General features: G+C 48.8%; 1 protein-coding gene across 1 annotated transcript in view; it reads right to left on the reverse strand.

Annotated features, from left to right (window-relative positions):
* The window catches only part of EDC4 (enhancer of mRNA decapping 4), a 46,234-nt gene that overhangs the window by 9,142 nt on the left and 17,409 nt on the right, over positions 1–19,683 (reverse strand). Inside the window, exons 13-25 of the mRNA XM_015413954.1 lie at positions 17,157–17,229; positions 15,733–15,824; positions 14,303–14,499; positions 12,502–12,590; positions 11,189–11,342; positions 10,101–10,564; positions 8,890–8,988; positions 7,306–7,458; positions 6,480–6,522; positions 5,377–5,557; positions 3,701–3,856; positions 2,956–3,071; positions 2,519–2,684 (exon numbers count right to left, since the gene is read on the reverse strand). Of these exons, the coding sequence (XP_015269440.1) occupies positions 2,519–2,684; positions 2,956–3,071; positions 3,701–3,856; positions 5,377–5,557; positions 6,480–6,522; positions 7,306–7,458; positions 8,890–8,988; positions 10,101–10,564; positions 11,189–11,342; positions 12,502–12,590; positions 14,303–14,499; positions 15,733–15,824; positions 17,157–17,229 (1,983 nt within the window). The remainder of the gene's footprint in view (positions 1–2,518; positions 2,685–2,955; positions 3,072–3,700; positions 3,857–5,376; positions 5,558–6,479; positions 6,523–7,305; positions 7,459–8,889; positions 8,989–10,100; positions 10,565–11,188; positions 11,343–12,501; positions 12,591–14,302; positions 14,500–15,732; positions 15,825–17,156; positions 17,230–19,683) is intronic.

Below are 19,683 nucleotides of genomic sequence, written 5' to 3' on the forward strand. Positions count from 1 at the left end.
TGAACCTGAATGCTTGCGTGCTTATGTGTCATTTCCTTAGTCCCAGACAAGTTATTACATTCTGCTTCTCTGGAGAGGGAACATCCCTCTGATGAAGGGAGCTGACTCACAGAAGTTTAGGCTGCAGTACACTGTCTCTAAGGCGCCACTGGATGCCCCCTTCATTCCGCTGCTACAGACTAACACAGCTCCCCATCAGGAGTTATGACACTGCTCGAGTGCTTCAAAGCCATCACCTGAACTACAGGCCTGGAAGGCAATGTTCTCCCATGGCGGCTGCAAGAGCCTTTATAGAAGGAGTTTATATATCCTGGATCTTTTCCAGGGGGTGGCAGACAAAAGGCAGCTTACTTTAAAAAAATCAACTTAAAGCCCACTCCAGAACCCGTTGGCATAAGTCTCCTGGAAGCCATCCGGAACAAACAAACAAAAAAAAGGGGGTGGGGGACACTTTGAAAAAGCTTCCACAAGATGCTCAGGCCAGCTTTCCCCGTGGAGGAAAGTCCATAGGTGTGAATCAACTAGAGATGTGAAGGCCCGGAAAAAAAACGGAAAAATTTGGGAAAAAACCGTTTTTTTCCCTGAAGCTTTTTTGTTTTTTTTCCGAAAAATTGGAAAAATTGAAAAAAGAAAAGAAAAGAAATTGATTATGGAATGTTTTATTTTAACATGATAAATAAAATATTTTAAGACAAGGTGTTCAAATATTTTCCAAATCATTTCTAAAATATATAATGGTATCAGATTGATCTAATTTCTGTGCACTGAGGACAAGCAAGTCCTAGGTTACAAACTGAACTCTCCAATGCAAGAACAAGATGCATTTCTTCCTTTAGGAGGTGCGATTGTCAGAAGAAAATGGGTGGGTATTCTGTTTGTAATAATTGTTTGGGTACACTATATTTTTAATATGCTAGTTGTGATAATTTCATGCCAAGTAAAAATGTCCATAGTCATTTTTTATGTTCCTAAAGTAACAGAATGACTTTCAATCTAGAAAAGACAAAAGAAATGCTAATGTAGCATTTTTTTCAATTTTTCCGAAAATTTCCATTTTTTTCCGGAAAAAATTTCCGGAAATTTTACATCTCTAGAAGCAACCTCTAGAGGATTCCTCTTGTCATGTCCCAGAGGATGAAAGCTGGCTCACTGGCAGCACTGCTAGATCTTAAAGAGACAGAGACGGGACCTGGAAGAGGGACAGACGCCAATGCAGCTAAGGTCTTCCTCAGCACACGATCTCAACCACAGCTTATGCATTGTGGGTAACAAAAGCGCAAGGATTGCTGGTGGGCTGTTACACCTTTACCTTGCCCCTCTGGCTAGGGCACATGGGGCAGCACAAATGGTGTGGAGTAGGTTAGGTGGAAACAGTGCAGTACGGTGTGGCGGCAACGTGCGGAGATCTGGGGGCTCGGCAAGTATGGCGAACATCCGACGTCGAGCAGCGGCAGAACCCGGGCGAGGATTGGACTGGGAGGCGTGGTGACGCAACGACGCAGCGCGGCAGAGCCAACTGGACGTGTGCCGGAGCTGCGACCATCGCACAGCCGCGCACCATGAAAACCTCGCCGGAAGGAGTCGCTGCGAACAAGATCTGCACCGAGACGCCGGCGCCAGGAGGTGAAGAGCCCACCATGAAAAAGAGAAAGAAGAGCCCTGCTGTCTGGGTGCTGGTAGGCATTCACCCTCGTGAATTGTGGCCCTAGACAGAATGTAATTCATCAAATGTAAACCGCCCCGAGCCTGCGGGAAGGGGCGGTATAGAAGTCGAATAAATAAATAAATAATAAATAAATAAACAAACAGCGACCAGTCCGAGGATGCTTCGAGTCAATGGGGAATGTGGATCTGAACCCAGGTCTCTCCAGTCCCTATTCTAGAACTCTATATCACACACTAGCACGGGCAACTTGGTGAGCCGTTATGTTCTGCGCCAGCTGATGCACCCGCTATTCAGCAGACAGTCCCAGACAGCACATGAGATACTCCAGCCAGGGGGTTTCTGCTCTTTTTGAACCTGCAGGCACCTCTGGGAATCTGACCCAGTGTTGGCCACCAGGGAGAGCACAGGCACCGTGCTGGGGACCCCTTGAGCCTCAAGAGGCCAGAATGAGACCAAAAAAAGGGACCGTGGCTTTGGTGGCATTCTTTGCAGAAGGTTAAAGAAAGAGAACCAGTCAACAACCAGTCACACGACTCAAAAGCAGCCCAGGAAGAACCAACGTCATCAAGCCAAGCCGAAGTGAATGCTGTCCAGAACGTGTCTGAAGCCTACAGCTGAACAGAATCCCCGTCGGCTGCAAATGTGTGCGATTTAAAGAATTATATGTTGTCCTCTCTTGCCCCTATGAACAATTGTTAGTCCCTTGTGTGAAACCTGTGTAACTGTAAATTGCTCAGAGCCAGCAGCTCTGCCGGACTGAGCGATCAATAAATTGAAAGGTATTATTATTATTATATACCCGAAGGCAAGAGGAATGAAATCTGGGAAGGAGAAGAGCACACTAAGACTCACATTCTTGCGTGCCTTGCTTGAAGGTGTCGTTGATCTGCTGGAACATGGACTGGCAGCTCTTCTCAAAAGCCGGCAGCACCACGCTCTGGAACGCCTCCCTGTACGCCGATTGCATCGGGCCCTGCAGGGCATCGGCAGCCGCCCGGGCGAAGGCATCCGTCAGGTTCTGGAAGGAAGACATGGGACAGAGCAGAAGATTTACGTGGTTACTGAGAAAACCAAGGCCACCGAAGACACAAGATGTTAACACTACGGCGACACAACTTGGTAGACCAAGACCTCGCCACACAGTAGCTTTACGGCGGAGTGATTTTTAGACCCAAGTTCCTTGGCTGCACCACCGCTAACCAACCAGCATTCTGTGTCTCCTGTCACAGATAGCTGTGTGAGTTGGGAGTGGCAAGAAGGGGCCCAGATTCATGCCAGCCTGGTCTCACCTTGGATTTCACCAGCTTGACAACGTTCTCCTTCAGGGTTCCTTCAATGGCTGTTAGCTTGGCTGCCACGGTGTTGCTCAGCTGCCCAGTGATGGGGTCCAGGGTCTTAGAAATGCCTGGTCGGAGCAAGGAAACACAACAAGGTGATGCCCCCCCTCCTTCTCTCCTTCCTTCACATACTGGATCAGGGCTCGTTTTGTAGAAAAAGCCCAGCTGGAACTCTTTAGCATAATAGGCCACACCCAACAGCAGGAACTCATTAGCATATTAGGCCACACCCCATGCCTTCCCTTGGCTTGCCCGGGAAGGCAGTTTAAACCCCCCTAGCCTGCTCGCCTTGGAGTCGCCGCGTGGGGGGTCGCTCTCCAGGCCTTCCCTCTGTAGCCAGGCACACAGAGGTTTTGGCTGTAGTGGGCGTGGCCAACTCTGAAGCCAGCCGGAACTCCGTTCCTGTGCGTTCCTGCCCAAAAATAGCCCTGCTGGAAATAAAGATGGGAGAGGACCTCAAGGCCAACTGGGGCCTTCCCATCTAATTAAGAGAAGCAGGAGCAAAAGAAGTCACATTGGGGCCCCCTACAAGTCTCCTCCTTGCAAGTCTGGAGAAAATCGGGCTCTGCAAAACCTGATGTATCTCAGTGATTTCTCCCAGATGAGGGGATCTGGGCCCTGTGAGGTCCCCATCGACTTCCAAGACAATCCTTGGCTGCTGATGCCAGAAGATTACAAGCGGAGGTGGTGGACTTACAGGGGGGCACGGTCTTCTTCATCTCCTCGCGGATGGTCCTCTCCAGGCGATTGCAGGCAGCCGTAGAGAGGGACTGGGTAAGCTGCTGGGAGAGATGCTCCTGAAGCTGCCCATTGCGCTGCTGTCCCTCAGCGAGGACCTGGTCCAGCCTCCGCTCTGAAGCACGCAGAGTTAAGGAGGAGCTGTGTGGCTCAGTGGCCCAGCATCTGTTTGGCACGCGGAAGGCATCAGGTTCAATCTCTGGTACCACCAGTTGGGTTTTTTTTTAAAAAAAGGATCGGGTCAGAGGTGATGTAGAAGACTTCCACCTGAAACCCTGCAGAGCCGCTTCCAGTCTAAGTAGATGATACGGATTTTGATGGAATAATTAGTCTGACTCAGTAGAAGGAAGATTCATGTGTTCAAGGAACCATGGAGTGCTAGGTGAGGATCTTCACTCGCAGCAGGTTCCTTAATTTTTAAAAAATCAATTAAAAACCGTATAGAGTGCCTTTTGACTACTCTGTGTGCTTCATAACCTACTCCACAGGGCTGTCGTAAAGACAAAAATCAACACATGCCCTGCATATCTGGGTGAAAAGTAAACGGGCAGTTTAGCCTCTTGCTCTTTTTAAAATGGAGGTTAGCTTAATGTTGTTTAATTTATTTTAGAGGGGGACTTTTATGCTCATTGGTTTTAAATATTCCGACTGAATTTTACTGCCTTGTTTTAGACTTTGTCATCAGGAATGGGCATGAACTGCATTTTTGCTATTTGGTCCGTGGCAAAACCATGAACCAAACCATTAACCCATATGAACTGGGAGGCTGCTTCGTGAAGCAACCTGGTTTGTATCAGTTTGTGAGCGATTTAAAGTTTAAACCCCTGCTTTCTGCGGCTTTTCGTGGGGAGCAAAAAAGCAAGGGTTTCCAAACAGCTGAGTGGCGGGAAAAAGCCACAGGGAGCAGAAAGCAGGGTTTAAATGGCTCTCAACCATTTAAACCAAAAAGTTGTTTTTGTGAAGAACCGCCACAAATGGCACCAACTCATGGAAGTTCGTGGCAGTTCTTCAGTTTGGGAACATTGCTTTGAGAACCATGAACCGGCCAAAATTCATGATGAGCTTTCGTTCATCAGCCAGTTCGTGCCCGTCCCTATTTGTTATGCTGTAGTGGTACGAGAGGGAGGGAGCCTACCCCCTTTTGCAGAGTAGCCACTCAGCCAGACACTTCAAGTCAAATTAACTGCTTCCTTCCCTGCATAAAAGAGCCAGCAACACTTTGACGCAGCGTCTTTAAGACAAACTAAAACATGGCGAAACACACACACAGCCCAAGTGCAAACATATCTCTATCAAGCACAGTAAATAATTGATCTCGGTTCTATTTGAACCGGAAGGGCCCAGGCTAAAATGACCGTTTAAGATTAGCCTGTTAACAGACCAAATATGGAATGAATCAAAACACACCAGGATTAAATTATCCTTGGTGCTACAGTCCGCCCGTTCTCCCCCTGCACCTTTGCAGCTTGCCTGATTTGCTGATGGATACAGACCTCCCTTTGGGACTTCCGCTTTAGGTTGGCATGGATTCTGACCAGGCCTTGCCAGAGGCCTCCTCAAGCTCACTCTGGAGTGAGCAAAAGCTATGGTGAACACAGGGCCCAGGAAGTACTTTTTTTTTTTTGCGAAGGATACGCTCCTGCTGTTGCTGGGAGTCAATCACTCGCTCTATGTGGCCCATGAGAGAGCTCTGCACAGCGTCCAGGTGGTCCGTGAGCCTCTGCATCAGCTCCATCTGGTTCTGCCTCAGGTCAGCAATCTCCCTCTGCTGGCTCCTCAGCAGACACATCAACTCATCCTGATACTCAGGAGGTACCTTTTGGAAGAGGAAAGAACGTCAGCTCTCCCTGGATCCTTTGGGGCACAGAAGGAAACCATGTCAAGGGCTCAGAGTTCCACTGGAGAACAGCAACGGATGGGACACAGAACCACTAATGAAGCCCAAAGCACAGGATCTGGCAAGTTTTAAGACTAGCCACAGATGTGGGTCCATTTCAGGTTTAAGAAAAGGCGGCTTGCATCTTTAGGAAGGGGTAAAAACAGGATGAACTACGGAAACTAGACAGATTTTCCTCCAGAATGGTGATTTCAGAATTCTGATGCATGCTCTATCTAGTAAATTTCACCCACTGTTTCCAGGCATGCTGCATGCTGATCAGATGCAGTCTGCGAAGCAAAGATGAAGAACAGATCCTATTAGGATCCCAACAGTTGCTGCTCATCTGAAGTCTACTTCTTTTTGACCCACAGCCAAGCATGGGATCACATTAACCGTTCTTTCATCTATATCATCCTAAAAAGTTATGGACTCTCCAAGCCACTTAGACAATGAGCAAGAATCTACCAAAAAATATCTGGCATCTAGAGTCTTAACAAACAAGGCTTCCATCACAATGGATCACATTATCAAAGAGGGACATTCCCCCCCAGCGGCATTACATGAATATCAAGGGAAGCAAACAACAGATTTCCTGTGTGGCCACTACCTCGGGGAGCCCAAACATTTTCCTCTGAAAGAGTCAACCTTTTCCTTTGCTTCTGGACGCCACGGAACACTCTGCCAACATAGGATTCTTCCATCTCCTTGGCCAAAGTAGCAAAGGCAAAGCTCATTCATGCTAGTCTTGCACAGGAAACGACTCCCATGTGAGAGGCCATCAACCCCCACAGAGCACGAGGGTAAGAAAGGGGTTTAACTGAGTGTACTGGAAAGGGGCAGAAAGTATTCTGGCACTAACCTGCGGATCGAAGGACCTTGGGGACTGGTTCATATCCCTGGAACTAAAGAGAAGATAATACTGTAATCACAAGAACAGCACATAGTTAAAAAACGTAACTGTGAGGATCACGACAGAACAAAGCCGAATACAAATGTCACTATTGCTGCAAAAAGCTTTCGATGTGTGTTTTCTAACTCCAGAATCACTGGGCCAGCGCAATGTTTCATCTCAATGCCTGCATCTGGAATCTGCTTTCTTCAAACAGAAATTGGGATAATACCAACAGGAAGAGAGATTAAGTGTCATGGAACAAACAGTTCTCTTGCATACAACATTGAATGTGAAAACACACACACAAAAAGATTAGTGAAGACCAGACACTGTCAACTTGGAAGCTGGCTCTGCTCTTCACTTATGGCACGAGAACAGGTCAAGGCGTTAACAAAGGCTCCATTCTCTGAAGACGCATTCCTTCTGGGGTGAATGCCTTTTCTAAGGGGATACCTGCTGCCACCCTGACGAGTACTTGTGGTTTACGCTTGACACCCCCCACGCACATTCTTATTAAATTGGAGAAGCCTTTTTTAATCATCCAAAAGGGTCTTAGTCTCCCCAAAGAAAGGCTGCAGTCCTACATGCACCTCTGTTGGATGAACTGTGATGGAGGGTTTGCAAGAAGACTGAGATGGTCGTTTCTGTGAAAGGCGTAACAGGCAATCCCCTGCTTGTTTGACTGAAAAACTAAGAAACTTCACAAAAATGTAGAAAACACAGAGAACAGAGCAGCTTTGCTGTCGATAGAAATGCCTACTTCCCAGCTCTGCTGGGTGCCTGGCCTGCTTACCAGTCCTCTTTCTTCCCTTTTCGCTTTAGCTTTGGAGAAGCTCGTGGAGACCCTTTGGCTTTCCAGTCCTTCACAGGGTGCCTCTGGGCAGCTGCTTTGGCACCAAACGCGACCGACGCAGAAGCCAAGCTCGCCACTTCATCGTCATGATCGCTGCAGAATGAAGAGCGGGGACAGGAGGTTGCCAGCCACTCTGCTGAAAAGCCTTAAAAACAGAACCTCTCCCCCCCACCCCACATCAGCAGGAGAACAGGGCAGTAATTGCCAGAAGGAAAATGAAGTTCAACTGCTCATGTTCACATCTGCCCTTCTCCAGTAACATAGGCCATTCTGCAGAAGTTGCAATCTGTGTTTCCTGCGCTTGTGGGCAGTGTTCCCTCTAAGCTGAGTTAGTGTGAGCTAGCTCACAGTTTTTTAGCCTCCAGCTCACACATTTTGTCTCAGCTCAGGGAGGATGGCTCCAGAACAAACTAATTTATGCAGTAGCCAAATCGCTCGCTCACAACTTTAATGCCAGCAGCAAACAGAGCAGAATTTTTGCTCACAAGACTCTACAGCTTAGAGGGAACATTGCTTGTGGGCCACAAGTATGTGCTATGGAGTCCCTAGAATGCATACTCCTGAATAGGAGAGGCTGTGGCTCAGTGGTGGAGCATCTGCTTGCTATGCAGAAGGTCCAAGGTTCAGTCCCCGGCATCTCCAGTTGAAAGGATCAGGGAGACAATGATGTGAAGAGACTTCTGCCTGAGACCCTAGACAGCTGCTGCCAGTCTGAGTAGACAATACTGACTTCGATGGATTCAACATAAGGCTGCTTCCTAATTCCCACATACTATTCAGCTGCCTTCTTCCCGCGTTTTTAAATTACAGGAAAAACTACACTACGCCATAAAAGAACCACAGAACGGTACACTCTCCTCCCTGTGCTTGTTAACATAGAAACTGTTAGCATATACCTTATCAAGTTGACAAATGCAGACAGTAAACACACAGCATGATGTCCCTGCACCAGTTGGTCTGTAATGCAACTGGCTGTAGTGCTGGGACCACAATCTGCTTGACCACTATCGTACTGCAGGTATTATTTGTTTACTTACTTAATTTGTAACCCGCCTTTCTCCCCAATGGGGACCCAAGGTGGCTTACATCATTCTCCTCTCCTCTATTTTATCCTTACAACAACCCTGTAAGGTAGGCTAGGCTGAGAATGTGTGAATGGCCCAAGGTCACCCTGTGAGCTTCCATGGCACAAGTGGGGATTCAAACTTGGGTCTCCCAGATATTAATGCAACACTCTTAACCACTACGCCACACTGGCTCTCCACACAGCATGCTTTGTGGCCTCCAGTGCAAAGGGCAGAAGGCTGAAAAGTGGAACATCAGCCTAAAACAAAAAAGCAAGTTTCTAGTCCTTGTGATTAAAAGATGGGACAGAAATAGGCAGGGGCAGTTCAGTGCAGCAGGGCTCTCCACTCGTGTGCAGAACTCTGCCAAAGGTTATTTGGGCTGCTGCAGCTGAAAAGAGCTGAAAAGCCCAGTTGTATCGCTGTCGCAGAGACAGAGGAGTTCTGGGACTGTCAATACCTTTGCTCGGCACTGGCGTCCTGACTGTCGTGCTGAAGCAGGTGGTAACTGTGCCTGTGATATGAGCTCTTGTGTTTCTCCTCTACTTCATTCCTGGGGCTGGTGAAGAAAAAAAGAGGGAGAGGGAACATTCCATCAAGTGTGATTTTCTCTGCTTAACTTTTACAAGTGATGAGAGCTAAGTGCTTAGGTGAACAGGGAAGGCCCTTATTTCTGAGGTAAAGAACTCAAAATGACTGATGTTTTCTTTCAGGGAGGCTCAGGGGCTCCCTCCAAATACTGGAAAATGGACTGAAATGGAGCAGTGGGAAGCAAAGTTGGGTGGATCAGGAAACGGGGCTTGGGTTCAAAGAACCAAAACCTTTTCCTTTTCTTTTTTGTCATCATTGCACCCCGTACGGTGACCCTATAGGGTTTTCAAGGCAAGAGACGTTCAGAGGTGGTGGCCTGCCTCCACACCATGACCTTGGTCGTCAGCTAGCTGCCATGTTTTGCTTGTTCCCGTCTCTGATCCTGGCTTGCTCGCTGCTCTGCCGCTTCCTTGGTGGTTTCCCATCAAAATCCTGACCAAGGCTGATCCTGCTTAGGTTCCAAGATCTGATGAGATCAGGCTAGCCTAGGCTATCCCAGGCAGGGCAAGCCTTTGCGTAGCAACCCTGGATTTCTTTGGGGCTCTCCCACCCAAGTATTAACCAGGGCTGACCCTGCTTAGGTTCCAAGAACCAAAGCAGGCAGGGCCAAGAGAGTGCATCAGCCGTGAGCAGGGGTCATTTCCTGCAGGAGCGCACAGGAGCGGAGCCCCAGCAGTAAAGAGCCCAGGGGGCAGGCACATGCAACAAGCCCCACCCCCTGCTCCCAGCAGCCCTCAGTCAGAGCAAGAAGCAGCCAGGTAAGTTGCAGAGCCCCCCCGGCCCAAAACAGTCCAGTGGCACCTTTAAGACCAAGTTTTATTCAGGTACACGCTCTCCCTCCTCTGCGAGGACAGATCTGCACGTTTCCCCCCCCCCCCATAGCTAGCAATCCAAAACAGTCCAGTTGAGCCTGAGCAGTGGGTGTTGCCTTCTGACACACTTCCGGTGATGTCAGGGTGTGTGGCATATGCAAATAAGTTATGCTAATGAGTTACGCTAATGAGCTCCTGCACCTCTTTTTCTACGGAATGACTCCTGGCCGTAAACAACGGGGGAACAGTAGAAAGAGGGAGCTGTTACCTGTCTGCCATGCTATTCCTGGTCTCCCTGGTAATGTCGGGGGCGGCCGGCCATGGCTGGCTCACACTGGCGTCAGAAGCAGCATTTTCCTGAGGTAAGGCTGTCTCTAGCAGGGAGGGCGCACTCAGCATGTCCACCTCGGCAGAGGCCACGTCCAGGGAGTGGTGGCTGTGCTCCGAGCCGTGCCGGTTCCGTGGAGACAGCAGGTGCAGGGCCGACGCTGCGGAGGCCATACTGTCGGCGTGGTGGTTGGACTCCAGGCCTTCTGCGGGGAGCCCAGACGGGGCCGCGCCGAAGCTGCGCTGCAGGGTCTCTGAGGCGATCTCCGGGATGTCCTGGGACATGGCGGTGGAGGCGGAGGAAATGACGTCCGGCGAGCGTTCGCGGGTGGGGGAAGACTGAGGCACCGCCAGGGGCTCTATGTCCTGCCGCTCCAGTGCAAGTGGAGGATTAGCGGGGGAAACCTTGACCGGAGACACAAATAACCGGTCAGTCACTTTGTTCTGATGTCTCTTCTGTTCTAAGCCACTGCCTCTTTTATTGCTACTTATGGAGTGCTTTTGTTACTGATTATGGGTTGGAGCGGGACTAAACCTCCCACCAGCAGAAGGTCCTTCCATTGGCAGAACAGAACTTTCCTGCTGCCCTCTCCCCCACTGCAGCCCACAAGTCTGCCCAAAACAGTAGGGGGCAAGATGGTCTACAGCAGAACCATGCCCACAGCAAGGGCTAAAGACACATGAAATGGAGGAGGGGCTATAAAATATTGCTCTAAGAACATGTTAAGAGGTTGTGCTGGACTCCCCAGGCCCATTCTACAATAGCACCAACAGAAGAGGCTACAGGTTCAGGGGGAAACTTCACATCCCAGGGGAACCACCACCATTAACAATAAGGATTTACAGGACCCACCTCACTCTGAACCAACTTCAAGGATCCGTGAGGGAGGGAGGGAGGGAGGGAGGGAGGAGACAAATTCTGGAGACCAGAATCCTCTGTGGCCGAGGGTATGAGCTGGGGTCACAGAGGTGCTGCAAAGAGAGATGCCCCGCCTCCTAGACATGCTCAAAGAGATCCAAAAGCCTTACTGGAACCGGGGCCTTTGGGGTCAGCTTGTCAGGGAGGCCAGGGAGGAGGACCGCATGGTTCCTGGGACTCGTCTGCAGGCTTCCGGTGCTGCTGCTCAGCGTGAGGCTGCTGTCAAGCTGCAACTTTGGGCTCAGGGACACTTCTTCAGCCGGCCTGCAGAGGTCAAGAAGACGGTTATCCAGAGAAGCATTAAGATGTTAGGCTTACATACCTCTATTAAAGTAACCCAGGCACAAGGTGACCCTAGTATGGAACCGTTAAGGGCACATACTCTGTTTGCTTCACTGCCTTACAGCGCCCATGCTCTAAGGAGTGTCCTCCGTAAGGGTCTTCCCTTGAGAGAACTTGCACAGGGAAAACTGTAACACCGACTGCCAAAGAACTGAGAGCAATCTACTGGAGGCTGACCTTCTATCATCCAGAGTGGTCAAAGAAGAAATAGACACAACTACCAAACGCTGTGGCCTTCCTATGGATCACGTGTAAGCCAGTACACAGGCAATCAGAAGTAATGGCTCCATAGTCCTCAAGCTCTGCACGTTTCTAAATCCAAGTTATAGCTGTATTACAAAAAAACCCAAGGATCTCCTTCTGTCTCCTAATCTGCTCCTTGTTGTGGGGTCACTTGTTGGGGTGTGGGGTGCAGGGGTGCATGCGATGCAAAGACGACAGGACACAAGTCTGCAGGAAGCTGATCTGACACCTCTCGGTTTCCCAGCATTTATTTATAAGCTCAGTTTCCCCCCATTTCCCTCCCCCTCCTCTCTCCCCCTCCTTCTCTCTGCGTAGAGGAAAGTTTCAAGCATTCGAGCATCCTTTTGGAATGTGTGTGTGTTTGTGTGTGTGTGTGTGTGTGTAAGCTCTCTGTTGTCTGCCAAGGTCACACTGACTGCGTCATTAAGCAGTACCTCATGCTCTCAGCACACAAATACTTTCAGGTTTCCAATCTCCAGGCAGGAGAATCCATTTGAACTGCCCTACACCTTGTCTCTGTATTGACTCCTTAGCCCGGCTCTATTGACCATCCTAGTTACATACAGCAGAGTTTGTGTGTTCCCAGGGACACTTTTTGGATAACTGCCTTGGAGAGATAAAAGACACTTGTGCAAGGGAGACGTCGTCTCTGGAACAGGACCAGCATGTTCTACAGCTACTGTACTGGATAGAAGATCTGCCTTGAACAGCTTCATAGCATGTGTGTGTGTGTCTCCCTGCTGATCTAAGTGACAGATGCATCACTGAAGGCAAGATCTTCATGACAGGCAAACAGCTGACAGCACAGGGGGGGAAAGCATCGTTGCCCAGGACTTACCTAGAAATGGATGGCTCGTTGACCGAAGAAGTGCTCATGGCGGAGACAGCCGTGAGGGAACTAATGCTGCTTCCAGGCGACACTGTGATCTGGCATAGACAATTTAATGTGTTGGCAGAGAAATCTGCTAACTGGCCACCTTTACTTGAACATACGCTTGCTAATGACAGCATTGCAGCTACGCTTTTCCATTTGTAATACATAAATAACAAGTGCACCATCTAAAAGCGTTCCCAACTTTGTTAAAATATGATTAGCAAGTTTCTTTCTTTCCGCTGCAGCTGCGGTGGCTCAAGTGGTTAAGACGCTGAACTGCAGGCTGTGGAAGGTCGGTAGCTCAGCAGTTCGAGACCTGAGTGTGCCGCATGACGGAGTGAGCTCCCGTCTCTAGTTCCAGCTCCTGCCAACCTAGCAGTTCGAAAGCAAGAAACTGCAAGTAGATAAATAGGCACCACTTCGGTGGGAAGGTAACAGCGTTCCGTGCCCCTTGGTGTTTAGTCATGCCGGCCACATGACCACGGAAACGTCTTCGGACAGCGCTGGCTCTTCGGCTTTGAAACAGAGATGAGCACCGCAACCCTAGAGTCGGATTCGACTGGCTTTCGAGCAAGGGAACCTTTACCTTTTTCTTTCCACTACTGCCCTCTGCTTTATAAAGGACCGGTGAGTTCCAATCAGTCCTAGAAACAGACCTGAGTAACTACTGGGATCTTTATTTTCAAAGGAAATGTGGACTCTGCAATAAAACACAATAAAACAATTTAAAACAATTTAGTACAATGGGCGACGCCCAAGGATCCCGCGTGACTAAAACCCTCTCTACATATTGCACATGCCCTTACATCCAGAGGGAGGTTACTGTGGCCCCCCGATGTTCATTGGCCACTCAGCCTCCGGTGGTGCTGCTATACAGGGCCCTGTTGGTGGTAGTGGTAACGGCGGCGACTCCTATTCGAAAGCCTGGCGGAAGAGCTCCGTCTTGCAGGCCCTGCGGAACTGCAAGAGGTCCCGCAGGGCCCTGATCTCCTCTGGGAGCTCATTCCACCAGATAAGAGCCGCCACCGAGAAGGACCTGGCCCTTGTGGCAGCAAGCCTGGCCTCTTTAGGGCCCGGGGTCGCAAGACGATGTTGCGACCCCGACCGAAGTGCTCTTTGGGACCTGTGTCCCAAAATGCATTTAATTTGCCTGCGAAAAGCTTGCCGGCTTGCCCTCTTAGGATTGTGATCGCACACACAGAGCTTCTAATATACAAGACCAGGACTGCAGAGGAAGCCAGCAGCAAACTACCCCTGTTCATCCTCTGCCTTGAAAACCCCACGAGGGGTCAACCATAAGTTGAATGTGACGGGACAGCACTTAATTGTTAAATGGCTTCAAGTTGTGTCACAATCCCCTTTTCCGCACAGCAGTGGGAAACGTGGCAAAAGCTAAGGGATGCCGACCCCTGCACCTACTCCAGCCAAGCTTCTGTACCCTGTTCTTGCATCTGGAATCTATTAGAGCAGCCAGAGTCATAGTGTCCTTTGTACTTCCTCTTTCTAAAATGGTAGGTTCCATACAGGAAATGGCCATCACCCTCTAGGCTTTTGGCAACGGGAACAAGAGGCACCTATGTAGGAATTCTGACCGTTCCACTGATTAGGGACTGCAAGAGCTCCCCATTCAGCAGTACGCAGATCCAATTGCTCCTGGGTCCTGTGGATTACACTCCTCAAGAAACAGAGAACAAGGGAATGTAGAGTAAGTTACAACCCAAAACTTCACCAAGCTTCTTGGTAAATTTTTCCCCATCCAAGGTACCTGTTGCAAAGATGTACTGGGAGTCATGAATGCGTCAGGAGTCATCAGCTTGGGCTTCATATCGCTTGAGGAGGAGAGGAAGTCCACGGGAACAGACAGCTCTGAAATGCGGCGTACGTCAGGCTGCGAGCCGTGCATGGAGCCCTTCTCGGATCCCAGCCCTTCCGTGCCCAAGTCAGCCAAGTGATCTGGGAATGCTTCGGAAACAGAAAATGCAGATTATAGCATCAGTTTGCACTGAGAAAGAGAAAGGAGTCCAGGTTCATCCAGCTGAAATGACATTAAGCACACAGACTCCAAAGTCCCCTTGGGGCAAGGTCACTGTATTTGCTGCCAGCAGAGACCCAGCTACCAGAGGTCTGGCTTGGGCAGCATCGCACCTTGAAGCAGAGAAAACCACCATTAACGTAGCCATACAGTGATGACATCTTAATGACTTGTGGAACGTAAGCCTCAAAGCCTTTGCTGGCTTCAAATACTGAGCTAGTAAAAATCGGTTGTTGTAATTTCAAGAGGGTTTAAACCTTTCAGCTACTAGGATTTTTTTTTTACCACCCCAGCCTGGAAATTCCTTCCCTGCTCCCTCCTCCCTTTCCTCCAAAAACTAAATTTTGCAACTAAGCAGTACATGCGAGCTAAACAAGTTTGGCTTATTTGTTTCAGTAGCAGAATTTGGGTTCTCTTCTATAAAGGGCAAAAGTCAGAAGTCTAACTTTCCTGCAGTTCCCTGAAAGCCACTCCTGAAAGTCGGGGTATCTCCTGGAATTATGAGCAATGTGGCATGAGATGCTGCAGCCACAGTGTGCGTGCACACACAGAGAAATCAGAGACGCAACCCCCTTTGCGTGAGCAGAAGTGTCTTCTGTTCACACACAAGACTCTAGATCAGGGGTGTCAAACATGCGGCCCAGGGGCCACATCAGGCCCCTGGAGGGCTTCTATCAGGCCTACAGTGGAACTGGCTGTCTTCTGCTTTTTCCTCCAGTTCTGCTGCTGCTGTGTCATCATAGGTTTGCAGCTTACAGATACACACCTGAACAGCATACTCAATATTGTAACAGCATAGACATTTTGATGCAATAATTCAGAGCAAGAGGTGTCAGTTATCAGACACTGTTAAATAAACAAAATATTGCAAGAGTGCTAATGGCTAATGTTTTAAACATGTTTTTTATTTTAAGTAAAAAAAAACCCTTTGTGTTTGTGTCCTTTATAAAGTTTTTATCTCCGCTATCTGGCATTACATTTTATGACACACATGGCCCGGCCCAACAAGGTCTCATTTATGTCAGATCCGGCCCTCATAACAAATGAGTTCGACACCACTGCTCTAGATCCTACCCCAGATGACAATATACGATACTATATCAGTCCAAGCAGGATCTCTTACACCGCTCTGCCTAGAGTCCTTGGATGAAAAGGATACTCACCAAAATCTTCATGGGAACCATGGGGAGGGATCGAAGCAGCTGTATCTGGACTATGGAGAGGCTGAAATCTGATCTGCACATCCTGAAGGGCCCTGCAACATCCAGAGATACAGCTTTGGTTTGTGAACCTTGCCGATAACAAGCAGAAATTCACCTCACCAAGGCAAGCACTATGCCAAGCACATGTTCCAAGTAAAAGGCGATATTAGATTTTTGCATTTCACACTTGTGGGGCTTTTCCCCCTCTGTATAGGAGCTGCGGTGGCTCAAGTGGTTAAGACGCTGAACTGCAGGCTGTGGAAGGTCAGTAGTTCAGCAGTTCGAGACCCGAGTGTGCCGCATGACGGAGTGAGCTCCTGTCTCTAGTTCCAGCTCCTGCCAACCTAGCAGTTCGAAAGCAAGAAATTGCAAGTAGATAAATAGGTACCACTCCAGTGGGAAGGTAACAGTGTTCCGTGTGCCTTGGTGTTTAGTCATGCCGGCCACATGACCACGGAAACGTCTTCGGACAGCACTGGCTCGTCAGCTTTGAAACGGAGATGAGCACCGCAAACCTATAGTGGGATTCGACTGGCTTTCGAGCAAGGGAACCTTTACCTTTACCTATAGGATAGCCTGCTGTTTGAATACACTCCAAATTGTAGCTTTTTCCTTCTTGGGAACTTCAGAAAGCCTCTAGCATTTTCCTAAAAAGGCGACTACTGCAAAAAAAAAACCTTGCTTCTTAAAAGATGCATTCAGGTATCCTATTTAAACAAGAAGTGAGTCACCAGAAGGGACAGACACTGGGTTGGATCCTGTGACTTTCTTCCAGTAAGTGGGGAGCCTTGCTCCAGGGGCAAACGCCTCACTAAGCAGAATGGCGCAGCCGGATCCAACCCACTGCCTTTCTCCAGGCAATCCCAGCAGTAGAACAACAACAGAACAAGTAGTGTTTCTGGGATCATAAATCAAAGACAGACTCAGCTTGCGCTTGTAAATTAAGGGAGGCATGTGCAGGAAAAGCATTGTGGGGATGCACAGAAAATCTACAGGAGAGGGTACATTCCTGAGGAGTAGCCACGCTAGTCTGTTGCAAACACATCTGTATGAAAAATATCCTTTAGTTCGCAAATCTTCAGTTCGTCCAAAGCCAAAAGATGCACATTATCTGCACAGTTGTGGTTTTATTCTGAATGCAGAATTAGGGTTTATTAGCTCACAACCACACACACACACACGCACATTCAGATATAACATTTTGTCCTGAATCCGTGGCTAGAGGCTTGCAAAGTAGCAAGGGGAACCTCTCCCTGCTTTGAAGAAACCCAGGGACTCAAGGGAACACAGGATGTAATTTCTGGCTGCCCAAAACCAAACAAAATCATGCGGGTGGTGTGCTGCTCACTGGCCCAAGACTGAGAGCTGTCTTGCAAAATACTCACTTGGTGTGGACACAGAAGAGCTTGATCAGCACCCCTGCAGCTGATTCTACTGTTCCAGTCCCCTGAGTGCCTTCTGGGTGGTGGGGAAATAGAAAAATAAAGTGTTTTGGTTTTATCGCCTTCAGCGCTTTTCTAACATATTTTGCATTTGATCATATGGCCCCCTTTTTTTAAAAAGACAAATGCAGCTAAATAAAGGGAAACAGAGAAATGCATACTTGTTACACACTTTTACTTGCTATTAACTCCAGATTGTAAGAGAATATACTTTCCTTGGACCAAGAGAGGAAGACACATAATTGAAGACAAAAAAATACATGACCAGGGCAGAAGGTATTTGACAATGAGGACTCTGTATTTAATCCCTGCCTTGATTCACTGAGTGCTTTTATAAAATCCATTTTTAACTGGTCCTATTTTCAGTAGTCATTCAGTAGTGCAATATATATGTTTAACCACTGAGGTAGGCCAAACTGGCCGAAACACGTATGGTTTTGGTCACATATGTTTTCTGTTCGATACCTATGTATGATTTTATCCTGTGTTGAGGCTATTATTGGGCCTATATCGGTTGTTATCTAACTCCTAATAAATACATGTATTTTGGTATGTTGGACAATATTTATATGTTTTTAATTGACATTATTTGGCCCTCATTTTTGTGGTAATTAACCTCTTGGTTTCTTAATTCAACTTGTTTGGGTTAAGCTTTACTTCCCCTTCCTCTTTTTGTTCCTGGACACTTAAATGATCTAAGACAATACTGGGCAGGACCAATCCTACAGTCTAGGCTCACTGCTGAGACTTGAATTACACGGAGGGATCTGGCTGTTGCGATAGGCCTCTTGCCAATTGTGTTGAGAAAGCTACCAGGTGAGGAGGAGGAGAATTTGGCCCTCTTAGCTCTACCTACAGCTGGAGTTCAGGATGGAATCTGCACCCTGCTCACCAATAATTCCTGTATGTTCCCCCAATAATTCTCTTCCCGTATGTTCCCCCAAGAGCACTACGATTGGGGAACCTCCATCTCCTGGTAGTTCCAGGCCCCCGAGAGATTAATTTTGCCCCTACTAGGGCCAGGGCATTTTCGGTGGCGGCTCCTACCTGGTGGAACGAGCTCCCAGAAGAGATCTGGGCCCTGCAGGACCTTATGCAGTTCCGCACGGCCTGCAAGATGGAGCTCTTCCGCCAGGCGTTCAAGTAGGAGCCGCCACCGCCACTCCCGTACCATCGAGGTGGTGTGCCATCGGCTGCCCTACTAAAGGGGGGCAAGCATGGCCTGGCCGAAGTATAGAGACAGTGTAGCGGGAGACCGCGCTACTGAGAGAGCTGGCCGCCAAATTTGGATGGTTGTTCCCATCTTGGATGATTAATATAGGTACAGCACCGTGTTATAGGAAGGTTTTACTGTGGTTTAAATGTTGTATTTTATTATATGTTTTACTGTATTTTATATCTCGGCTTTGCCGCATGTGAGCTGCCCTGAGCCTTTGGGAGGGCGGGATAGAAATCAAATAAAATAAAATTAAAAAAAAATTCAAACACTGCCCACTCATTGGGTCCCAACTTCACTTACAGAAAGCAAGAATGGGAAAACATCTTTGAAGTGACTGGGATGACCTTTGAAGGGGCCTGCCCCCCACCCCAAAGTACAGAAATCCCCTTAAGCATACGGAAAACCCAAACAAGGAAGGGAGGGAATTAAGAACATCTGAGCCAGATGAATGAGACCTGGGCTGAGCGTCTGCCCTCCTCTGTCTTACAGAACTCTGGAGCATGCACTCAGAAAGAGGATCTGGCCTCTCAGCCTGTCACTCACAGCATGGCCTTGTGTGATCTGTGTCCCTGGAACTAGCTCACCTTGTGGCTTGTCACCTGCTTCACGGGGTACTGGGGGGCTTGTGGGGTTGCATATCTTTATTAGATTCTGCACATGTGCTTCACTTTGCAAGCTGCTTGCAGGGTACACATATAGAGAGAGTCAGCGTGGTGTAGTGGTTAAGAGTGGTGGACTCTGATCTGGAGAACCAGGTTTGATTCCCCACTCCTCCTCCACATGAAGCCTGCTGGGTGACCTTGGGCCAGTCACAGTTCCCTCAGAACTCTCTCAGCCCCACCTTCCTCACAAGGCAGTTGGTCCCCTTCCTCGAATGCAATGATCTGGCTTCAGTGATCCATGCTATGGTTACCTCGAGGCTAGACTACTGCAATGCTCTCTACATGGGGCTGCCCTTGGGGCAACTCCAGAAGCTGCAGCTGATGCAAAATGCAGCAGCCAGGCTGTTGATGGGTCTCCCCCGGTGGGAGCACATCCAGCCTGTGCTGAAGACATTACACTGGCTTCCAACAGCGTTCCGGATTCGCTTCAAGGTGCTGGTTTTGACCTTTAAAGCCCTAAATGGTCTGGGGCCTGCCTACCTGAGGGACCGCCTTTCCCCATATGTTCCCCCAAGAGCACTGCGATCGGGAACGCAAAACCGTCTCCCCCCCCCCCCCCCCCCGCCCCGCGACGCCACGGTAGGGGGCA

Source organism: Gekko japonicus, unplaced genomic scaffold, assembly GCF_001447785.1.
Source record: "Gekko japonicus isolate JY-2015 unplaced genomic scaffold, Gekko_japonicus_V1.1 scaffold1921, whole genome shotgun sequence".
NCBI lineage: Eukaryota > Metazoa > Chordata > Lepidosauria > Squamata > Gekkonidae > Gekko > Gekko japonicus.